General features: G+C 42.2%; 1 protein-coding gene across 1 annotated transcript; it reads right to left on the bottom strand.

Moving 5' to 3' along the window:
• Positions 1-18,230: 18,230 nt before the first annotated feature.
• LOC142178113 (uncharacterized) lies at positions 18,231-19,767 on the bottom strand. Its single transcript, XM_075247445.1, has 2 exons — positions 19,737-19,767; positions 18,231-18,610 (listed from the first exon to the last, which is right to left on the bottom strand). The coding sequence occupies exons 1-2, from the start codon at positions 19,765-19,767 to the stop codon at positions 18,231-18,233; spliced, it is 411 nt and encodes a 136-aa protein (XP_075103546.1).
• Between the last annotated feature and the right edge of the window lie 1,528 nt (positions 19,768-21,295).

Raw genomic sequence — 21,295 nt, 5'->3', positions numbered from 1 at the left:
ATACTGCACCAAGCCCAATGCGAGATGCATCACAATAAACAGTGTAAGGCCCTAAACCTGTGGGTAGGACTAACACTGGTGCCATAGTCAGAGCTGTCTTAAGCCTCTGAAAGCTTGCCTCGCACTTGTTTGACCATCTGAACTGGGCACCCTTCTGAGTCAACCTGGTCATTGGGGATGCAATGGATGAAAACCCCTCAACGAACCGACGATAGTAGCCTGCCAATCCCAATAAACTCCGAATCTCTGTAGCTGATGCTGGTCTAGGCCAGTTCTTGACCGCCTCAATCTTCTTCGGATCAACCTAAATACCCTCTGCGGATACAATATGACCCAAAAATGCAACCGAACTCAACCATAACTCACACTTCGAAAACTTAACATATAATTGACTATCCTTTAGAGTCTGAAGAACCACTCTGAGCTGCTGCTCGTGCTCCTCCCGGCTGCGGGAATATATCAAAATATCATCAATGAAGACGATCACGAACGAATCCAAATAAGTCCTGAACACTCGGTTCATCAAATCCATAAAAGGTGTTGGGGCATTTGTCAACCCGAATGACATGACCAAGAACTCATAATGCCCGTACCGAGTGCGGAATGCTGTCTTAGGGACATCGGATGCCCTAATCCTCAACTGATGGTAGCCAGTTCTCAAGTCAATCTTTGAAAATACCTTGGCACCCTGAAGCTGATTTAACAAATCATCAATCCTCGGAAGTGGATACTTATTCTTGATCGTGACCTTGTTCAACTTCCAGTAATCAATGCACATCCTCATCGAACCATCCTTTTTCTTAACAAATAACATCGGCGCACCCCAAGGAGAAACACTGGGTCTAATGAAACCCTTCTCAAGCAAGTCTTGTAACTGCGCCTTCAATTCTTTCAACTCAGACGGGGCCATACGATACGGCGGGATAGAAATGGGCTGGGTGCCCGGAGCCAAATCAATGCAATAGTCGATATCCCTTTCGGGTGGCATACCCGGCAGGTCTGAGGGAAAAACCTCAGTAAACTCCCGAACAATGGGCACAAAATCAATAGAAGGGACCTCCACACTAGAATCGCGAACATAAGCCAAATAGGCCAAGCACCCCTTCTCGGCCATACGCCGAGCCTTCACATACGAAATAACACTTCGGGTAGAATGACCAGGAGTCCCTCTCCACTCTAAACGAGGCATACCCGATAAAGCTAAGGTCACAATCTTGGCATGACAGTCCAAAATGGCATGGTAAGGTGATAACCAGTCCATCCCCAAAATAACGTTGAAATCGACCATGTCTAAAAGTAATAAATCAACACGGATCTTAAGACCCCCAATTACCACAATACAAGAGCGATGGAATCGATCGACCACGATAGAATCACCCACCGGTGTAGATACATAAATATGGACACTCAATGAATCACTAGGCATGACCAGGTACAGTACAAAATAAGAGGACACATACGAGTAGGTAGACCCTGGATCAAATAACACTGAAGCATCTCTATCACAAACCAGAATATTACCTGTAATAACTACATCAGAAGCCTCAGCCTCGGGCCTAGCTGGAAGGGCGTAGCATTGGGGCTAGGCCCCACCACCCTGAACTACCTCTCTAGGATGGCCTGCTGCTGGCTGGCCTCTACCTCAGGCGGCCTAAGCTCCACTTCTAGGACCTCTACCTCCACCTCTAGCACCTCTACCCCCACCCCTAACTGGTTGGGCGGGCTGTGGAACACCTGGTGCCTGTACCATCGCACGAGAACCTTGATGCTGAGAGCTACCCGGTGCTCGAGGGCAAAACCTGGCAATGTGACCCAGATCACCACAAGTGTAAAAAGCCCTCGGCTGCTGAAACTGTTGGCCCTGTCGACCTAAATGACCACCTCGAAAGCTCTAAAGCGATAGTGCACTGATGGGAGCTGGTGGTGCACTGTAAGGCTGCTGATCAGAATAATGCGTTTGAGAACCACAACCACCTAAAGTACCATAAGAGACCTGAAGTGCTGACTGAAAGGGCCTAGGAGGATGGCCTCTACCATATGAAACTCTACCTCCAGATGAGGTACCACTAAATCTGCCTGAATTACGGGGCCTCTTATCCGACCCATGACCACCTCCCTGTGACAGAACCATCTCAACCCTGCGGGCCACATTGGCCGCTTCCTGGAAAGTGATCTCACTCCCGGCCTCCTTGGCCATCTGAAGACGAATCGGCTGAATAAGACTATCAATAAACCTCCTCACCCTCTCTCTCTCGGTGGGAAGTATGACAAGAGCATGACGAGCTAGATCGATGAACATGGTCTCATACTGGGTTACCGTCATGAAACCCTGCTGGAGGCGCTAGAACTACCTCTGAAAGGCCTCTCTCTGAGTCATGGGGAGAAACTTCTCCAAAAACAACGCTGTGAACTGCTCCCAAGTCAAAGATGGAGAACCGGCTGGTCTAGCTAAGCAATAATCCCTCCACCAAGTCTTGGCGGATCCAGACAGACGAAAGGTAGCAAAATCAACTCCATTGGTCTCAACGATCCCCATGTTCCGAAGAACCTCGTGACAACTATCCAGATAATCCTGGGGATCCTCAGTAGATGCACCGCTGAATGTAGAAGTGAAGAGCTTGGTGAACCTATCCAACCTCCACAAAGCATCGACGGACATAGCCGTTCCATCGCCGGTCTGAACTACTACACCCGGCTGGACTGCCACAGCTAGTTGAACTGCTGGAATTTGAACCTGAGGAGCTACCTGCTCTGGAGTGCGCGTAGCAAGAGTCTGAGACCCTCCTCCATCCTGAGAAGTGGATGGTGCTACTGGAAACAAACCTGCTCGGGTGACACTCTCCATGAGGCCCACCAATCGGACCAGAGCATCCTGAAGAGCTAGGGTGGCAATGAACCTCTCTGGAACCTGAGCTGGGTCCACTAGAACTGCTAGGGCCGGAACCTCCTCCTCAAAATAAACCTGGGGCTCCGCCACTGGTGCTGCTGCTCGGGGCTGAGCTCTGCCCCTACCTCGGCCTCTAGCACGGCCTCGCCCTCGCCCTCTGCCCCTAGTGGGAGATGCTGCACTTGGCTCGGGTTGCTGAGCGGTAGATGAGGAAGCGCGTGTTCTCGCCATCTTCGAAGAACAAAGTAGAAGTTCAATTAGCATTGAGGAACAAATCCGCACGATAAGAAAGAACAAATTTGAGATTTTCCTAACTCTGTAGCCTCCGAGAGATAAATACAGATGTCTCCACACCGATCCCTCAGACTCTACTAAGCTTGTTCGTGAGTTGTGAGACCTATGCAACCTAGGGCTCTGATACTAACTTGTCACGACCCGGATTTCCCACCCTCGGGAGTCGTGATGGCACCTACTAATGCGAGCTAGGCAAACCATTCCTTAACTTCTTACTTCATTAACAATTTCTTCTTTTAACAATTAACAGTGATAACATGAAAGCGACGGAATTTAAATGATTATGCGGAAGACTTAAATTAAAGAATACGAAACCATAATGCGAGAATCAACATATGCCTTTACCCAAGAACTGATGTCACATTACTCACGAACTTCTAAAAGTACTAAATACAATCGTTTTCAAGAAAACAATATAAGATGTTTGTCTCGAAATACATGAGATAACAGACTGAAATAAAAGATAGAGGAGACGTCGGGCCTGCGGACGCCTGCAAGGCTACCTCGGTGTCTCACTAGACTGAAGGCTGACCCATACGCTACTGCTACTGTCCAAGACTTGCATTTGTGCAAAAGAGCACAGAGTGTAGTATCAGCACAACCGACCCCATGTGCTGGAAAGTGTCCAGCCTAACCTCGGTGAAGTAGTGACGAGGCTAGGACCAGACTCCAAATAGACCTAGGCAGTTCATATACATATATATATACAACGTAAAGGAGATACAACAATAACTAGTCAATGTGGGAGGGGGAAACATGCTGTGGGGAGGTAACAGTTTCAAATAGAATTCCTCAATAACAGAAAGAAGCATCAAAGCCAGGATATCAACAAGAATCAAAAGTCAACAATTTGCACGGCATCACCCTTCGTGCTTTACGCTCTTCCTCACCCAAACAACAATCACAAGGCAAATAGGGTAAGAGAATCTGTAACCTCGAAGTAAATCAAATAACAACAAGTAATGAAAGAAACAACATAACTCGGATATCAACAAGGAATCAGGAATCAACAAATGCACGATATCACCCTTCGTGCTTTTACTCTCGTCCTCACCAAAACAATCATATAATAAAAATATGCACGACATCACCCTTCGTGCTTTTACTCTCTTTCCTCACCATATAATCAATAAAATTGGCACAGAATGGTACATCGTGCGGCACAACATCACCCTTCGTGCTTTACACTCTTTCCTCACAATAGCAAACAATGCACGACATCACCTTTCGTGTTTTACACTCTTTCCTCACGATAGCAAACAATGCATGGCATCACCCTTCGTGCTTTAACACTCTTCCTCACCCAAAAAACAATCACAAACAAAGGGGCAAGGGAGTAGACAAATAATGGTAGAAATCCCAGCAAGGGAATACAATTAAGCAGCTAAATCCCGGCAAGGGAACACAATTAGGAAGTTAAATCCCGGCAAGGGAACAATATCAATGATCTCAGCATCCCGACAAGGGAGATAGTCAACAAAACAACAAGCATCCCGGCAAAGGAGCAATTAAATAATTCTTTCTCTTTCTTTCACTTTTACCTCTTATCTCACTTTACCACCTGAGCCAACGCTCTAAAGGGGTTCAATCATTTCATATACTTTCACGCTTTGTGATATACTCGAGCCAATGCTTCAAGAATGTACAAATCATAATTCTTCCTCAAACTCTTCACATTATATGAAATTTATCAATTTAACAAGGAAGAGGTATAACAAAATCCGAATAAACACAAATAAGACTCACGGTCATGCTAGACTCCGGTGTATAGATACTCGTCACCATGCCTATACACCGTACTCAACAATTAGCAAATAGCAAACAACACTCTAATCCTATTCCCTCAAGCCAAAGTTAGAACAAACACTTACCTCGGTCCAAAGAATAGCAATCAACCCTCAAATACCGCCTTTCCTTTATAATCCGACTCCGAAACAACGATATCTAGGCATAATTAATTCAATAATATCAATAAAGACTCGATTACAAATTCTCATAGCTTAGATATGAAGTTCCTAGCATTCTTCCCAAAATACCAAAATTCGACCCCGGGCCCACATGGTCCAAACTCGAGGCTCGGACCAAAACCCGATTACGAATAACCCAACGAGTTCAAATATATAATTTAATTTAAGATTCGACCCCAAATTGAGGTTGAATCACTCAAAATTCCCAAAACCTAACTCTACCCAAAACCCCTAATTTCTACTTTGATTTCATGATTTAGGTCAAGAAATTCAATAGATGTTGATGAAAATGGAAGAGACTAAGTTAAAGAATACTAACCCAAGAATTTATGGTGAAAGAATGCTTCAAAGATCGCCCTAGAACTTTGGAGAAAAAGAGTTTGTGAAATTTTGTAAGAATCCCGTAAGGCTACTGTTCTGGATTTTAAAATTTAACTAGGCGAATTTGGCCTATTCAATCGTGGACAAAGGAGTGCGATCGCATAGAGTAAATGGGATAGGGCTCTGCGATTGCGAATGACACTATGCGATCGCATAAAGGAAATAGTGAAGGCTGGCTAACACACTGCGATCGCAGAGGAAATAATGCGATCACGTAGAGCAAAATATAGGACCTCTCAGGCTAACACTATACGATCGCATAGAACAAACTAAAACCCTGAAAATTTACACTATGCGATCGCGGACATAGCTATGCTATCGCATAACACAAAAGACTGGACATCAGCAGACATCAGTTCTGCAATATTTCTAAGTCTAAAACCATTCTGAAACACATCCGAAACACACCCAAGCCCTCGGGGCTCCTCACCAAACACATGCACTAACTCAACAACATCATATGAACTTATCCGTGCGATCAAATCGCCTAAATAACTTCAAAAACAATGAATCAAACCTCAAAATCAAGAGTTTTTCTCAAACTTCATCAAGTTTCAAATTTAGGAATTCAAGTCCGAATCACGTCAAATGACGTCCGATTTGAACCAAATTTCACAGAGAGCGCTTAAACCACATATAAGACCCATACCGGGCGCCGAAACCAAAATACGGGCCCGATACCAATGCTTTCTAATTCTTTTTTATTTCAAATTTTCATATTAAATTTCAGAAAACAATTTCTTTTAAAAAATTCATTTCTCGGGCTCGGGACCTCGGATTTTGATTCCGGGCATACGTCCGAGTCCCATATTTTTCTACGGACCCTCCGGAACCGTCAAATCATAGGTCCGAGTCCGTTTACCCAAAATATTGACAAAAGTCAACTTTAACCATTTTAAAGCCACAATTTATCAAATTTCACATAAATTAACACATAAGCTTTTCCGGCTATGCGCTCGGACTGCGCACGCAAATCAAGGCAACTAATGGTGAGGTTTTCAAGGCCTCGATAGCACAGAAAAAGGGAGAAAACCGGTGATGACCTTTTGGGTCGTCATATTCTCCACCTCTAAAACAACCGTTGTCCTCGAACGGACATAAGAAGGAAGTAACTGAGTCGGGGAAAAGTTGAGGATAGCGGTCCCGCATATCGGACTCGAACTCCCAGGTCGATGCCTCAGGAGGCTGACCTCTCCACTGAACACGAACCGAAGGAAAACTCTTCGACCTCAACTAGCGAACCTGCCGGTCAAGAATAGCTATCGGCTCTTCCTCATAAGATAAGTCCTTGTCCAACTGGACAGTGCTGAAATCTAACACGTGGGATGGATCGCCGTGATATTTCTGAAGCATGGACACATGAAATACTGAATGTACGGCTGATAAGCTCGGTGGCAATGCAAGTCTATAAGCCATCTCTCCCACTCGATCAAGAATCTCAAACAGACCGATGAACCTAGGGCTAAGCTTGCCCTTCTTCCCAAATCTCATCACGCCCTTCATAGGTGACACTCAGAGCAATACCCGCTCTCCAACCATAAAAACCACATCTCGAACCTTGCGGTCTGCATAACTCTTTTGCCTGGACTGAGCTGCACGAAGCCTATCCTAAATAATCCTAACCTTGTCCAAAGCCTCCTGAACCAAATCTGTATCCAACAACCGAGCCTCTCCCGGCTCAAACCATCCAACCGGAGATCGACATCGCCAACCATACAAAGCCTCATAAGGATCCATCTGGATAATCGACTGCTAGCTATTGTTGTAGGCAAACTCTGCTAAAGGCAAGAACTGATGCCACGAACCTCCAAAGTCAATGACACAAGCTCGGAGCATATCCTCCAATATTTGAATAGTCCGCTTGGACTGCCTGTCCGTCTGAGGATGAAATGCTGTACTCAACTCAACCTGGTGCCTAACTCTCGCTAGACTGCTCTCCAGAAATGCGAGGTGAACTGCGTACCTCGGTCCGAAATGATAGATACTGGCACACCATGAAGGCGAACAATCTCCCGGATATAGATCTCAGCTAACCTCTCGGGTGAATAGGAGATTGCCACAGGAATGAAATGCGCTGACTTGGTCAGCCTATCAACAATGACCAAAACTGTGTCGAACTTCCTCCGAGTTTGCGGGAGCCCAACAACGAAGTCCATAGTGATCCGCTCCCACTTCCACTCGGGAAGCTCAATCCTCTGAAATAAACCACTAGGCCTCTGATGCTCATACTTAACCTGCTAACAATTCAAACATCGAGCCACATAGGCAACGATATCCTTCTTCATTATATGCCACCAATAATGCTATCGCAAGTCCTGATACATCTTCGCGGCGCCCGGATGAATAGAGTACCGGAGCTATGAGCCTCCTCTAAAATCAACTCTCGAAGCCCATCCACATTAGGCACAAAAACTCGACCCTGCAGTCTCAAAACTCCATCAGCATCTAAGGTAACCTGCTTGGCACCTCCACGCAGTACCATGTCCCTAAGGACACACAAATAGGGATCATCAAACTGCCGATCACGGATACGCTCTAATAACGAAGAACGGGAGACCGTGCTAGCTAATACACTACTAGGCTCAGAAATATCCAACCTCACTAACTGATTGGCCAAAGCCTGAACGTCCAAAGCAAGCGGTCTCTCGCCGACCGGAATATAAGCAAGACTGCCCATACTGGATGACTTCCTACTCAAGGCATCGGCCACCACATTGGCCTTTCCCCGGTGATATAGGATAGTGATGTCATAATCTTTCAACAACTCCAACCACCTCCTCTGCCTCAAATTCAACTCCTTTTGCTTGAACGAATATTGAAGACTCTTATGATCCGTGAACACCTCACACGCCACGCCATACAGATAGTGCCTCCAAATCTTCAATGCGTGAACAATGGCTACCAATTCCAAATCATACACTGGATAGTTCTTCTCATGAACCTTCAACTGCCTCGAAGCATAGGCAATGACCTTGCCATTATGCATCAACACTGCACCAAGTCCAATAAGAGATGCATCACAATAGACTGTATAAGGCCCTGAACCTGTGGGCAAAACCAATACCGGTGTCGTAGTTAGAGCTGTCTTGAGCTTCTGAAAGCTCGCCTCACACTCGTCCGACCATCTGAACTGGGCTACCTTCTGGATCAACCTGGTCATTGGGGCTGCAACAGATGAGTACCCCTCCACGAACTGACGATAGTAACCTGCTAACCCCAAGAAACTCCGAATCTCTGTGGCTGATACTAGTCTAGGCCAGTTCTTGACTGCCTCAATCTTCTTTGGATCAACCTGAATACCCTCTACTGATACAACATGACACAGAAATGCAACTGAGCTCAACTAAAACTCGCACTTCGAGAACTTAGCATATAACTGACTATCCCTCAAGGTCTGAAGAACCACTTTAAAATGCTGCTCGTGCTCCCCCCGACTGTGGGAATATATCAAAATATCATCAATGAAGACTATCACGAACGAGTCAAAATAAGCCTGAACACTCGGTTTATCAAATCCATAAAGGCTGCTGGGGCATTGGTCAACCCAAATGACATAACCAAGAACTCATAATGCCTATACCGAGTGCGGAATGTTGTCTTAGGGACATCAGATGCCCTAATCCTCAACTGATGGTAGCCAGATCTCAAGTCAATCTTTGAAAATACCTTGGCACCCTGAAGCTGATCGAACAAATCATCAATCCTCGGCAGTGGATACTTATTCTTAATTGTAACCTTGTTCAATTGCCGGTAATCAATGCACATTCTCATCGAGCCATCGTTTTTCTTTACAAACAGAACTGGCGCACCCCAAGGCGATACGCTGGGTCTAATGAAACCCTTCTCAAGCAAGTCTTGCAACTGCTCTTTCAACTCTTTCAACTCTGGCGGGGCCATGCGATATGGCGGAATAGAAATAGGCTGAGTGCCCGGAGCCAAATCGATGCAAAAATCAATATCCCTATCGGGTGGCATCCCTGGCAAGTCTGATGGGAAAACCTCAGGAAACTCACGAGCCATGGGCATAGAATCAATAGAGGGAATCTCAGCACTGGAATCACGAACATAAGCCAAGTAGGCCAAACACCCCTTCTCGACCATACGCCGAGCCTTCACATACGTAATAACACTGCGGGTAGAATGACCAGGAGTCCCTCTCCACTCTAAACGAGGCAAATCCGGTAAGGCTAAAGTCACAGTCTTGGCATAATAATCCAAGATCGCATGATACAGGGACAACCAATCCATCCCTAATATAACGTCGAAATCCACCATATCTAAGAGCAACAAATCAACACGGGTCTCAAGTCCCCTAAACACCACAACACATGAACGATGAACCCGATCAACCACTATAGAATCACCCACTGGTGTAGATACATACACAGGACTACTCAAGGCCTCACTAGGCATAACCAAGTAGGGTGCAAAATAGGATGACACATATGAATACGTAGATCCAGGGTCAAATAGCACTGAAGCATCTCTATCACAGACCAAAATAGTACCTGTAATAACAACATCGGATGACTCAGCCTCTGGCCTGGCTAGCAAAGCATAACATCGGGGCTGGGCCCCACCTCCCTGAATCACATCCCTGGGACGATCGGCTGCTGGCTGACCCCTACCTCTGGCGGTCTGAGCTCCACCTCTATGACCTCTACCTCCACCTCTATGTCCTCTACCCCCGCATCTAGCTGGCTGGGCAGGCTGTGGAGCAACTGGTGCCTGAATCATAGGACGAGGACCCTGCTGTTGAGAACTACCCAAAGCTCGAGGGCAAAACCTGGAAATGTGACCCATATCACCACAAGTGTAACAAGCCCTCGGTTACTAAGACTGCTGACCTTGTCGACCTGAATGACCACCTCGTAAACTCTGAAACGGCGGTGCACTGACGGAAGCTGGTGGTGCACTGAAGGACTGCTGATCCAAATAATGTATTTGAGAACCACGACCACCTGAGATACCATGTGATACCTGGAGAGCTGACTGAAAGGGCCTAGGAGGATGGCCTCTACCATACGAATCACTACCTCCAGACGAGGTACCACTGAATCTGCCTAAATGACGGGGCCTCTTATCCGACCCATTACCACCTCCCTGTGACCGAACCATCTCAACTCTGCGGGCCACATTGGACGCCTCTTGAAATGTGATCTCGCTCCCGGCCTCCTTGGACATCTGAAGACGAATCGGCAGAATAAGACCATCAATAAACCTTCTCACCCTCTCTCTCTCTCTCTCTCGGTGGGAAGGATTATTAGAGCATGGTGAGATAAATCAATGAACCTGGTCTCATACTGGGTAACAGTCATAGAACCCTGCAAGTGGTGCTCAAACTGCCTCGGATAGGCCTATCTCTGAGTAACAGGGAGAAACTTCTCTAGAAACAACACTGTAAACTGCTCCCAAGTCAAATATGGCGATCCGGCTGGTCTTGCTAAGCAATAATCCCTCTACCAAGTCATGGCGGATCCAGACAAGCGAAATGTAGCAAAATCAACCCCATTGGTCTCAACAATACCCATGTTTCTGAGAACCTCGTGGAAGCTATCTAGATAATCCTGGGGATCCTCAGTAGATGCACCGGCAAAAGTAGAAGTGAAGAGCTTGGTGAACCTATCCAGTCTCCACAAAGCATCGGCGGACATAGCCACTCCATCGCCTGTATGAGCTATGGCACCCGGCTGAACTACCCCAACTGGCTGAACCGCTGGAGTCTGAATTCGGGGAGCTACCTGCTCCGGAGTTCGTGTAGCAGGAGTCTGAGCCCCTTCTCCAGCCTAAGAAGTGGATGGTGCTACAAGAATCAAACCTGTTCGGGTGACTCTCTCCATAAGGCCCACCAATCGAACTAGGGCGTCCTGAAGAACTAAGGTGGCAATGAAACCCTCTAGGATCTGAGCTGGGCCCACCGGAGGTGCTGGAGCTGGAACCTCCTCATCATAATCAATATGAGGCTCCACCTCTGGAACTGCTGCTCGGGGCTGAGCTCTGACCCTGCCTCGGCCTCTGCCCCTAATAGGAGCTGATGCTGGGGGCTCGGGCTGCTGCACGATCGATGAGGAAGCGCGTGTCCTTGCCATCTACGAAAGAACGGAGTAGAAATTCAATCAGTATTGGGGAAACAGAACTGCACTACAAGAAAGAACAGATGTGAAGTTTTCCTAACTCAGTAGCCTCTACGGGATAAATACAGACATCTCCGTACCGATCCCTCAGACTCTACCGAGCTTGTCCGTGAGTTCTGAGGCCTAAGTAACCTAGTGCTCTGATACCAACTTATCATGACCCAGATTTCCCACCCTCGGGGTCGTGATGGCGCCTACTAATAGGAGCTAGGCAAGCCAACTTAAATTACTTTCCGTTTAACACATATTTTTCCCATAATTATCAACATGTAATAAAGGCAACATAATTAAAAATTTCAAGCGGAAGTCTTTACTTATATAAAAACTGAATAGAAATACGGAAAGTTTAACATAATCCTCTACCCAAGATTGGTGTCATAATGCTCACGAACTTCTAAGATTTTCTAAATACAATCGTCTGAAAGAAAATTATAAACTGTTTGTTTCGGTACAAAAGATAACAAACTGAATAAAGAGAGAGTGACTCCGGGCCTGCGGACGTCAGCAAGGCTACCTCGGTGTATCTGGACTGAAGTCAGCTCCCGATCAAATCCTACTGCTGAGGTCCAAAAGCTGCTCCTGGATCTGTGCAAAAAGATGCACAGACTGTAGCATCAGCACAATTGACCCCATGTGCTGGTAAGTGCCTGGCCTAACCCCGACGAAGTAGTGACGAGGCTAGACATGACATACCAAAAACAACCTGTGCAGATATATGCAATAAAAGGAAATATACAGAATTTAAACAACTAAGAGAGGGGAACATGCTATGGGGAGCTAACAGTTTCAAATAGAAATCCTCAATAACAGAAAGAAGTAACAAAGCTAGAATGTCAACAAGAATCAAAATTCAACAATTTGCACGACATCACCCTTCGTGCTTTATGCTCTTCCTCACCCAAACAACAATCACAAGACAAATAGGGTAAGGAAATCTATAACCTCGAAGTAAATCAAATAAGAACAAGTAATGAAAGAAATAACATAACTCGGATATCAACAACGAATCAGAAAGCAACAAATACACGACATCACCCTTCGTGCTTTACACTCTCGTCCTCACCAAAGCAATCATATAAATGAAATATGCACGATGTCACCCTTCGTGCTTTTACTCTCTTTCCTCACCATATAATCAATAAAATCGGCACGGAATGGTATATCGTGCGGTACAACATCACCCTTCGTGCTTTACAATCTTTCCTCATAGTAGCAAACAGTGCATGGCATCACCCTTCGTGCTTTATCACTCTTTCTCACCCAAGCAACAATCACAAATAAGGGGCAAGGAGTAGAAAAATAATGATAGAAATCCCGTCAAGGGAATACAAATAAACAGCTAACTCCCGGCAAGGGAGCACAATTAAGCAGTTAAAAACCCTGCAAGGGAACAATATCAATGATCTCAGCATCCCGGCAAGGGAGATAGTCAACAAAACAACAAGCATCCCGGCAAGGGATCAATTCAATAATTCTTTCTCTTTCTTTCACTTTTACCTCTTATATCACTTTACCACCTGAGCCAACGCTCCAAAGGGGTTCAATCATTTCATATACTTTCACGCTTTATGATATACTCGAGCCAATGCTCCAAGAATGTACAAATCATAATTCTGCCTCAAACTCTTCACATTATATGAAATTTATCAATTTAACAAGGAAGAGGTGTCACAAAATCTGAATAAACACAAATAAGACTCACGGTCATGCTAGACTCCGGTGTATAGATACTCGTCACCATGCCTATACACCGTACTCAATAATTAGCAAATAGCAAACAACACTCTAATCCTATTCCCTCAAGCCAAAGTTAGAACAAACACTTACCTCGGTCCAAAGAATAGCAATCAACCCTCAAATACCGCATTTCCTTTATAATCCGACTCTGAAACAACAATATCTAGGAATAATTTGTTCAATAATATCAATAAAGACTCGATAACAAAATCGCATAGCTTAGATATGAAGTTCCTAGCATTCTTCCAAAAATACCAAAATTCGACCTCGGGCCCACATGGTCCAAACACGAGGCTCGGACCAAAACCCGATTACCCATAACCCCACGAGTTCAAATATATAATTATTTTAAGATCCGACCCCAAATTGAGGTTGAATCACTCAAAATTCCCAAAAACCTAACTCTACCCAAAACCCCTAATTTCTACTTTGATTTCATGATTTAGGTCAAGAAATTCAATAGATGTTAATGAAAATGGAAGAGAATAAGTTAAAGATTACTAACCCAAGAGTTTATAGTGAAAGAATGCTTCAAAGATCGCCCTATAACTTTGGAAAAGAAAGAGTTTGTGAAATTTTGTAAGAATCAAGTAAGGCTACTGTTCTGGATTTTAAAATTTAACTGGGCGAATTTGGCCTATGCGATCACGGACAAAGAAGTGCGATCGCATAGAGTAAATGGGACAGGGCTCTGCGATCGCGAATGACACTATGCGATCGCATAAAGGAAATAATGAAGGCTGGCTAACACACTGCGATCGCAGAGGAAATAATGAGATTGCATAGACCAAAATATAGGACCTCTCAGGCTAATACTATGCGATCGCGGGAGGAAATATGCGATCACATAGAACAAACTAAAGACGTGAAAATTTACACTATGCGATCGCGGACATAGCTATGCGATCGCATAGCACAAAAGACTAGACATCAGCAGACATCAGTTCTGCAATTTTTCTAAGTCTAAAACCATTCCGAAATACATTCGAAACACACCCGAGCCCTCGGGGCTCCTAACCAAACACATGCACTAACTCAACAACATCATACGAACTTATCCGTGCGATCAAATCGCCTAAATAACTTCAACAACAATGAATCAAACCTCAAAATCAAGAGTTTTTCTTAGACTTCATCAAGTTTCAAATTTAGGAATTCAAGTCCGAATCACGTCAAATTACGTCTGATTTCAACCAAATTTCACAGAAAGCGCTTAAACCACATATAAGACCTATACCGGGCGCCGCAACCAAAATACGGGCCTGATACCAATGCTTTCTAATTCATTTTTATTTCAAATTTTCATATTAAATTTCAGAAAACAATTTCTTTTAAAAAATTCATTTCTCGGGCTCGGGACCTTGGATTTCGATTCCGGGCATACGCCTGAGTCCCATATTTTTCTACGGATCCTCCTGGACCGTCAAATCACGGGTCTGGGTCCGTTTACACAAAATATTGACCAAAGTCAACTTTAACCATTTAAAGCCAAAATTTATCAAATTTCACATAATTTAACACATAAGCTTTTCCGGCTACGCGCTCGGACTGCGCATGCAAATCGAGGCAACTAAAGGTGAGGTTTTCAAGGCATCGGAAGCACGGAAAAAGGGAGAAAACCGGTGATGACCCTTTGGGTCGTCACAAAATCCGAATCAGTATACCCAATAGGCACAAGTACATCTGAATGGTAGGCTAGCATGTAATCCCTAATCCTTTTCAGGTAGTTAATTATATGCTTAACCATTGTCCAATGCTCTCTTCCAGGATTAGACTGAAATCTTCTAACAACGCTAACGGCAAAGCAGATATCAGGTCTAGTACATAACATAGTATACATCAAACTCCCCACAGCAGATGCATATGGGACCGTCTTCATCTTTTCTATCTCTTCATCAGTTTTAGGAGACTGATCTTTAGATAGAGAAACTCCATGCCTGAAAGGGAGAAATCCTTTCTTGGAATAATGCATGCTAAACTTGGAGAGTATTGTATCAATATAAAGAGCCTGAGATAAGCCTAATATCCTTTTATTACGGTCTCGCAAGAGCTTGATCCCAAGGATATGAGTCGATTCTCCCAAATCTTTCATAACGAAGTGTGTGGACAACCATTGTTTAACCGAATCCAACATGCCCACATTATTTCCTATGAGCAATATGTCATCTACATACAAGATTAAAAATGCCACTTTGTCCCCATTCCATTTTTTGTATACACAAGATTCGTTAAGACACTGATCAAAACCAAAAGTTTTAATCGCCTTGTCAAAACAAGTGTTCCATGCCCTAGATGACCGTTTTAGTCCATAAATGGACCTTTTAAGCTTACACAGCATGTGCTCTTTGCCACTTTCCACGAAACCGTCTGGTTGCATCATGTAGATGCACTCATCAAGACTTCAATTAAGGAAAGATGTCTTGACATCCATTTGCCAAATCTCATAATCGTAATGAGCAACAATGGATAAGAGAATCCTTATAGACTTAAGCATGGCTACCGGCGAGAAGGTTTCCTCATAATCAATCCTTTCTTTCTAAGTAAACCCTTTCGCTACAAGCCTTGCCTTAAAAGTTTGTACTTTTCCATCTACACCTCTTTTTTTCTTATAGATCCACTTGCATCCAATGGGTTTAACCCCATTAGCTGATTCTACAAGATCCCAGACTTGATTAGAGTACATAGACTCCATCTCTGGTTTCATAGCAGCAACCCACTAATCGACATCCTTATCATGTAGTGCTTGGTCGTAATTGACAGGTTCAGAGGTAGGCTCCTCAAGGATCCTATCATATGATTTTCCCAAGAGCGTATAACGAACTGGCTGTCTTATTTCCCTCCCACTACGACTACACACTAAATCATTTTGATTTGTGGTTGAAGCACATCATCATCAGGAACCTAAGTCTCCATGCTATCCACGGGGATATCAATGACTTCTTCTTGTTGTGTAGTCTGCTCAACATGACTCCCACTACTTTGTGGTAGTATGACTTCGGGCACTTGTTCTTGCGGGACATTAAGTCTATTGACCTTTCTCCTGCTACTAAAATGCAATGGTTTGTCAAAATTGACTTCCGAGGTTTGGATATGGTCGTTTTGTTTTTTAGATGACTTAGTTTCCATTCCTTTGCTAAGTTCTGTAAAACGAGTTTACTTCTAGGAACATGGTTCATCAAATAGTCTTCTTCAAGAAACGTGGCACTTGTGCTAACAATTACCTTTTTCTCTTTAGGAAAATAGAATAAACCACCTTTCGTCCCTTTTGGATAACCTAAAAACACGCATACATCCGTTCTTGCCTCCAATTTATCCGTTTTCCTTTTCAGCACATGTGTCGGACAACCCCAAATTCGAATATGCCGCAGACTAGGCTTGCGCCCAGTCCACAATTCTGTAGGGGTCAAAGGTACTAACTTTGAAGGAACTAAGTTCAGAGCGTAATTCTCCGTTTCTAAGGCATGTCCCCAAAAGGACGAAGGCAAATCACTCATCATTGATCTAACCATTTCCATAAGAGTCCTATTTCTTCTTTCAGCTACACCATTTTGTTGTGGAGTTCCAGGTGTAGATAATTGAGATGTAATTCCACATTCTAATACATAACCAATGAAATTCGTAGAGAGGTACTCCCCACCATGATCATATCGTAGTGTCTTGATATATTTATTATGTCGCTTTTTAATCTCAGTCTTGAATTCTTTGAACTTTTCAAAACATTCAGACTTTCGACATAACAAATAAATATATCCATATTTTGAGTAATCATCTGTAAAAGTCAGAAAATACTCAAAATCACCTCTTGCTTGGACATTCATTGGACCCACAAATCAGAATGAATTAACTCTAATTTATCACTTGCTCAATTTCCTTTTGAGGGAAAATTTCGTTTTGTCATTTTTCCTTATAAACAAGATTCACAAGTTGGTAGTGCCTCTACTTTCAATGAACTTAAAGGTCCATCCTTGACCAACCTTGAAATTCTGTTTATATTTATATGACCCAAACACAAGTGCCATAAATATGTTTCACTCAATTCAGAAGAACATTTTCTCTTACTTGGTAAATCAACATAATTCAGTTCTTTAGGTTGTAACAGTTTAGGAATATAGTCAACAACAAAAAGACCATTAATCAATGTAGCCGAAGAGAGATAACGTTTATCATGAGCAATAACACATTTATCAATATCATGAAAATTAATTTCATAACCATCTCTCATAGGGCTAGAAACCGAAATTAAATTCCTTCTAACGGAAGGTACATATAATGTGTTTTTAAAGCTAAAACTCTACCACTACCAAAAAAAATACTAATGTTTCCTATTGCTAAAGCTGGGGCTGATGAACCATCTGCTTGATACATTGATTTCTCCTCTACTTAGCCGTCGTGTTACCTGAAAGCCCTACAAATAAGTGCAGACATGATTAGTGGCTCCCGAATCTACACACCATGACATGGTAGAAACAACTGCTAAAAGAGTTTCAACGACAAGTAGATGTAAATCACCTAGTTTATCTTTCAGCTTGGCCAGATAAGTCAGACACTGCTTCTTATGATGCACAGGTTGCTTGAATTGATAGCACTTGCCCTTAGCCTTTTTCACACCATCAGTTGCGCAACCAACAAAGGGTTTTTGAGTCTTTTTCTTCTTCTGACCGCCTCTCGGCTTAGAAGCAAAACCTGTCTCAAAGTTCATTACCATAGGAGAGTTTGTTGCTTGATAATAGTCTTTGCCGACTGCAACTCATTCAACAATTTCGCAAGTGACAAATCCAATTTGTTCATGTTATAATTCAGGCGAAACTGCTGAAAACTATTAGGCAGAGTCTAAAAGATCATTTCAACCTGCGTATCCTTATCAATGTTAGCTCCAAGGACCTCTAGTTCATTCATAAGACTCATCATCTTCAGAACATGGTCCCTAATCGATGAACCTTCAACCATTTTGGTATTCGGAAGAGCTTTCATGGCAGTCTGCTTAGCCGCCCGATTCTGATCTCCAAACATTTCTTTGAGATTTTCCAGAATGTCAAAAGCAGACTCCATTGACTGATGTTGATGTTGCAGAACATTTGACATAGATTCCAGAATGTAACACCGAGCCATCTTATCAGCCTTGGACCATTTCTGGTAAGCCTTTTGTTCATCATCTGTAGCATCATCTCCAGGTTTTTCTGGACACACCTTATCGAGCACAAATTTGTACTCTTCAGCAATTAGGACAATGTCCAAGTTTCATTTCCAATCAACATAATTCGGACCCTTAAGTTTGTTTTGAGTAAGAATATAAGTAAGGGGATTGAAAGCATTCATTGTTAATATGGGAGATAATTTCATTAAATAGATCAAAATCAGTCATGTTTATTTGAATATTAAAACTCAAAACACACTACATATATATAATCTATGCATCTTGAACAACAAATTTCGATGGGAACAACAAATTTCGATGGGAAAAAGACTATTCTTGCAATATACATATATAATGACAGATTATTCACTCCATGAATTTAGACAGGCCATACTCAGATGGAGAGTAAACTGTTAATTTAAGTGAAGTGAATATCAACATTCAATATATATACTAGCTCCATTGAATCAACAAGCATACTCAGATGGAGAGTGAATACAAGCAATCAACAACTAGTATAACCTAGTGATTATCCATAATGAGTTTATCCGATATAGAAGAAGACCTACATCAACGTGTAAAAATATTATATCACTAGTATTTTAACCCTGTAGTCCATAGGAAATGATCCCTACAACCACTGGATTAAAAATAACTCAAAAAAGTTTTGAACAATTTTCAGAAAATCAATAAAACGTCCAAAACCCCATCTAAATGACCTCGAATGCCTAAAAACGACGTATATAGCCCATGACTATTGCTCACTGGGTCGTTTCGCATGGACCTGCCAAGTTTCATGTCAATCGGAGTCCGTCAACATGTTGACCTCCGATTTTCTGGCCTAATTCGGCCAAATAACGATTTTTACGTTTTTCATGGAACAATGTAATTTCAGATTATTCTAATCAAATATAATAAACCATAAGCAGATATTACATGATTTTCAGAATAATCATAATACTCAGAACACATATTCATGTTAAGAACAGTGCAGTTTTACAAAATTCAAAACCAATCTTTGCAGGTAATTCAAAACTTGCATATTAACATGATACTTATTTTATTGTTCATCCTAATCATTTAATTAGGCATGAGTAGGCTCTGATACCAATTGCTGGAATACATATCGCAGCGGAACAATCACAGTATCTTATTCATGTGTATATTAAACAATTAGCACATACAGAGATTATACGAGTTACCTCTTGAAGCGTGAACAAAGAAAATCGACATCCTTCTCCAGTTCCAGAAATGCAAGACCTCAGAAACCCTCCACAGTCTTCTACTGTGTTACCCAAATAAAAATCGGGAATAGAGAACTTCGGGTGGGCGAAATTCAAGGAAGAAAAATGTGTTGTTTTTCAGTGCAAAAAAACGGCCAGCTATATACCATGTATATATAGCTACATTTTTTAGGTCAAAACATTTTTCCAAAACCTGTTAGGTTTTCTTTTTCCACTAAGGAAAGGTTCCCTTTATTTCCTATTATTCAGGCACAGTAGGGACCACAGAATTTAATTAACAAGGCTTCCTATTATGGAATTAATTTTGAAATTTTGAAATTAATTTCTACCATAATAAATTACGAATTATTCCACTAAAAATTCATAATTGCACTCCTTAGTTCAATTTCGAAATTCTTTCATAAAACCTTATTTAACTCCCCATGCTAAGATTCAGATACTAACCAATCAAATAAAATTATTGACAATTTAATTTATTGATTACTTCCTTTAGACTTTCACTTAACTTATTTCATGTGTCAGATACAAAATTCACCAGTCGAGTTTATACATGAAAACTTATAAGCTTTCATAAAGGAGTATCATGAATCTCAAAAACCGAGACATGAATTCTATCAACTAATTATTACTTCGCCAATGTATATCATTATTGTCCAGCTTACCAGGCTTATTGACCCACGAAAGAATCTCGCCTTTTAATAAATCAAAACAATAAATGATATACACAACTAATAATAATTATATCAAGATTAAGAGTATAAGTACATTGAATGGACTAGAGAAATTATTTTATTAAGTCAGTATAAAATACGTATCTCTACTTGATCCGTTCAATATGTACAAAATATACTAGCACAAGAAGTTGGAATTAGACCATTCCCATGATCAAGATAAATTATATTTAATCTTGTGCTACAACCATTCCGATGGCTTGTCCAATTCCATCATTAGGTTGTGAACATAAACTTTATGACTTATAAGAATCGATGATTTAATCTTCCGTGTATAAGCTAAACTCTATACACCTCATCTACTATATAATTAACGAACACAGAAACAAATACATGATCTATGTAAAATAAATTTTTATTGAATTCATAAATAAATAAATAAACAATTGTTCCATAAAAAATACTATAACAATACGCATGGTTTATACTATATTCTAATAGAAAGCTTGATATCTATGTATGTTTTGCTGCTCCTCATTAATCCTTTAAAATTGGAGTTGGGACTTGATGCATGGTTCTTCTATTAGGGCATTATTTCATTATAAGTCTTATACCTTCATTTGTGACATCTTATACTATCAGCAAGACAACAATATCAAAAGCTGCATGGTTCACGAGTAACGTTATTTCCCCTCTTTGTATTGAACGCGGAAAGTCGTATGCACCCAGCTATCCTTTTTTTATTTGCCTCTGTTTTCCTCCTTAGTCTTTCCTCTATCAACATTGGACTTGAAATCCTGCTTGACTTGTTTGGACTTGTTCAAATTCGATGATTATTTTGAACCT

Source organism: Nicotiana tabacum, chromosome 3 (assembly GCF_000715075.1).
Source record: "Nicotiana tabacum cultivar K326 chromosome 3, ASM71507v2, whole genome shotgun sequence".
NCBI lineage: Eukaryota > Viridiplantae > Streptophyta > Magnoliopsida > Solanales > Solanaceae > Nicotiana > Nicotiana tabacum.
This window is presented reverse-complemented; position numbering and strand designations above follow the sequence as displayed.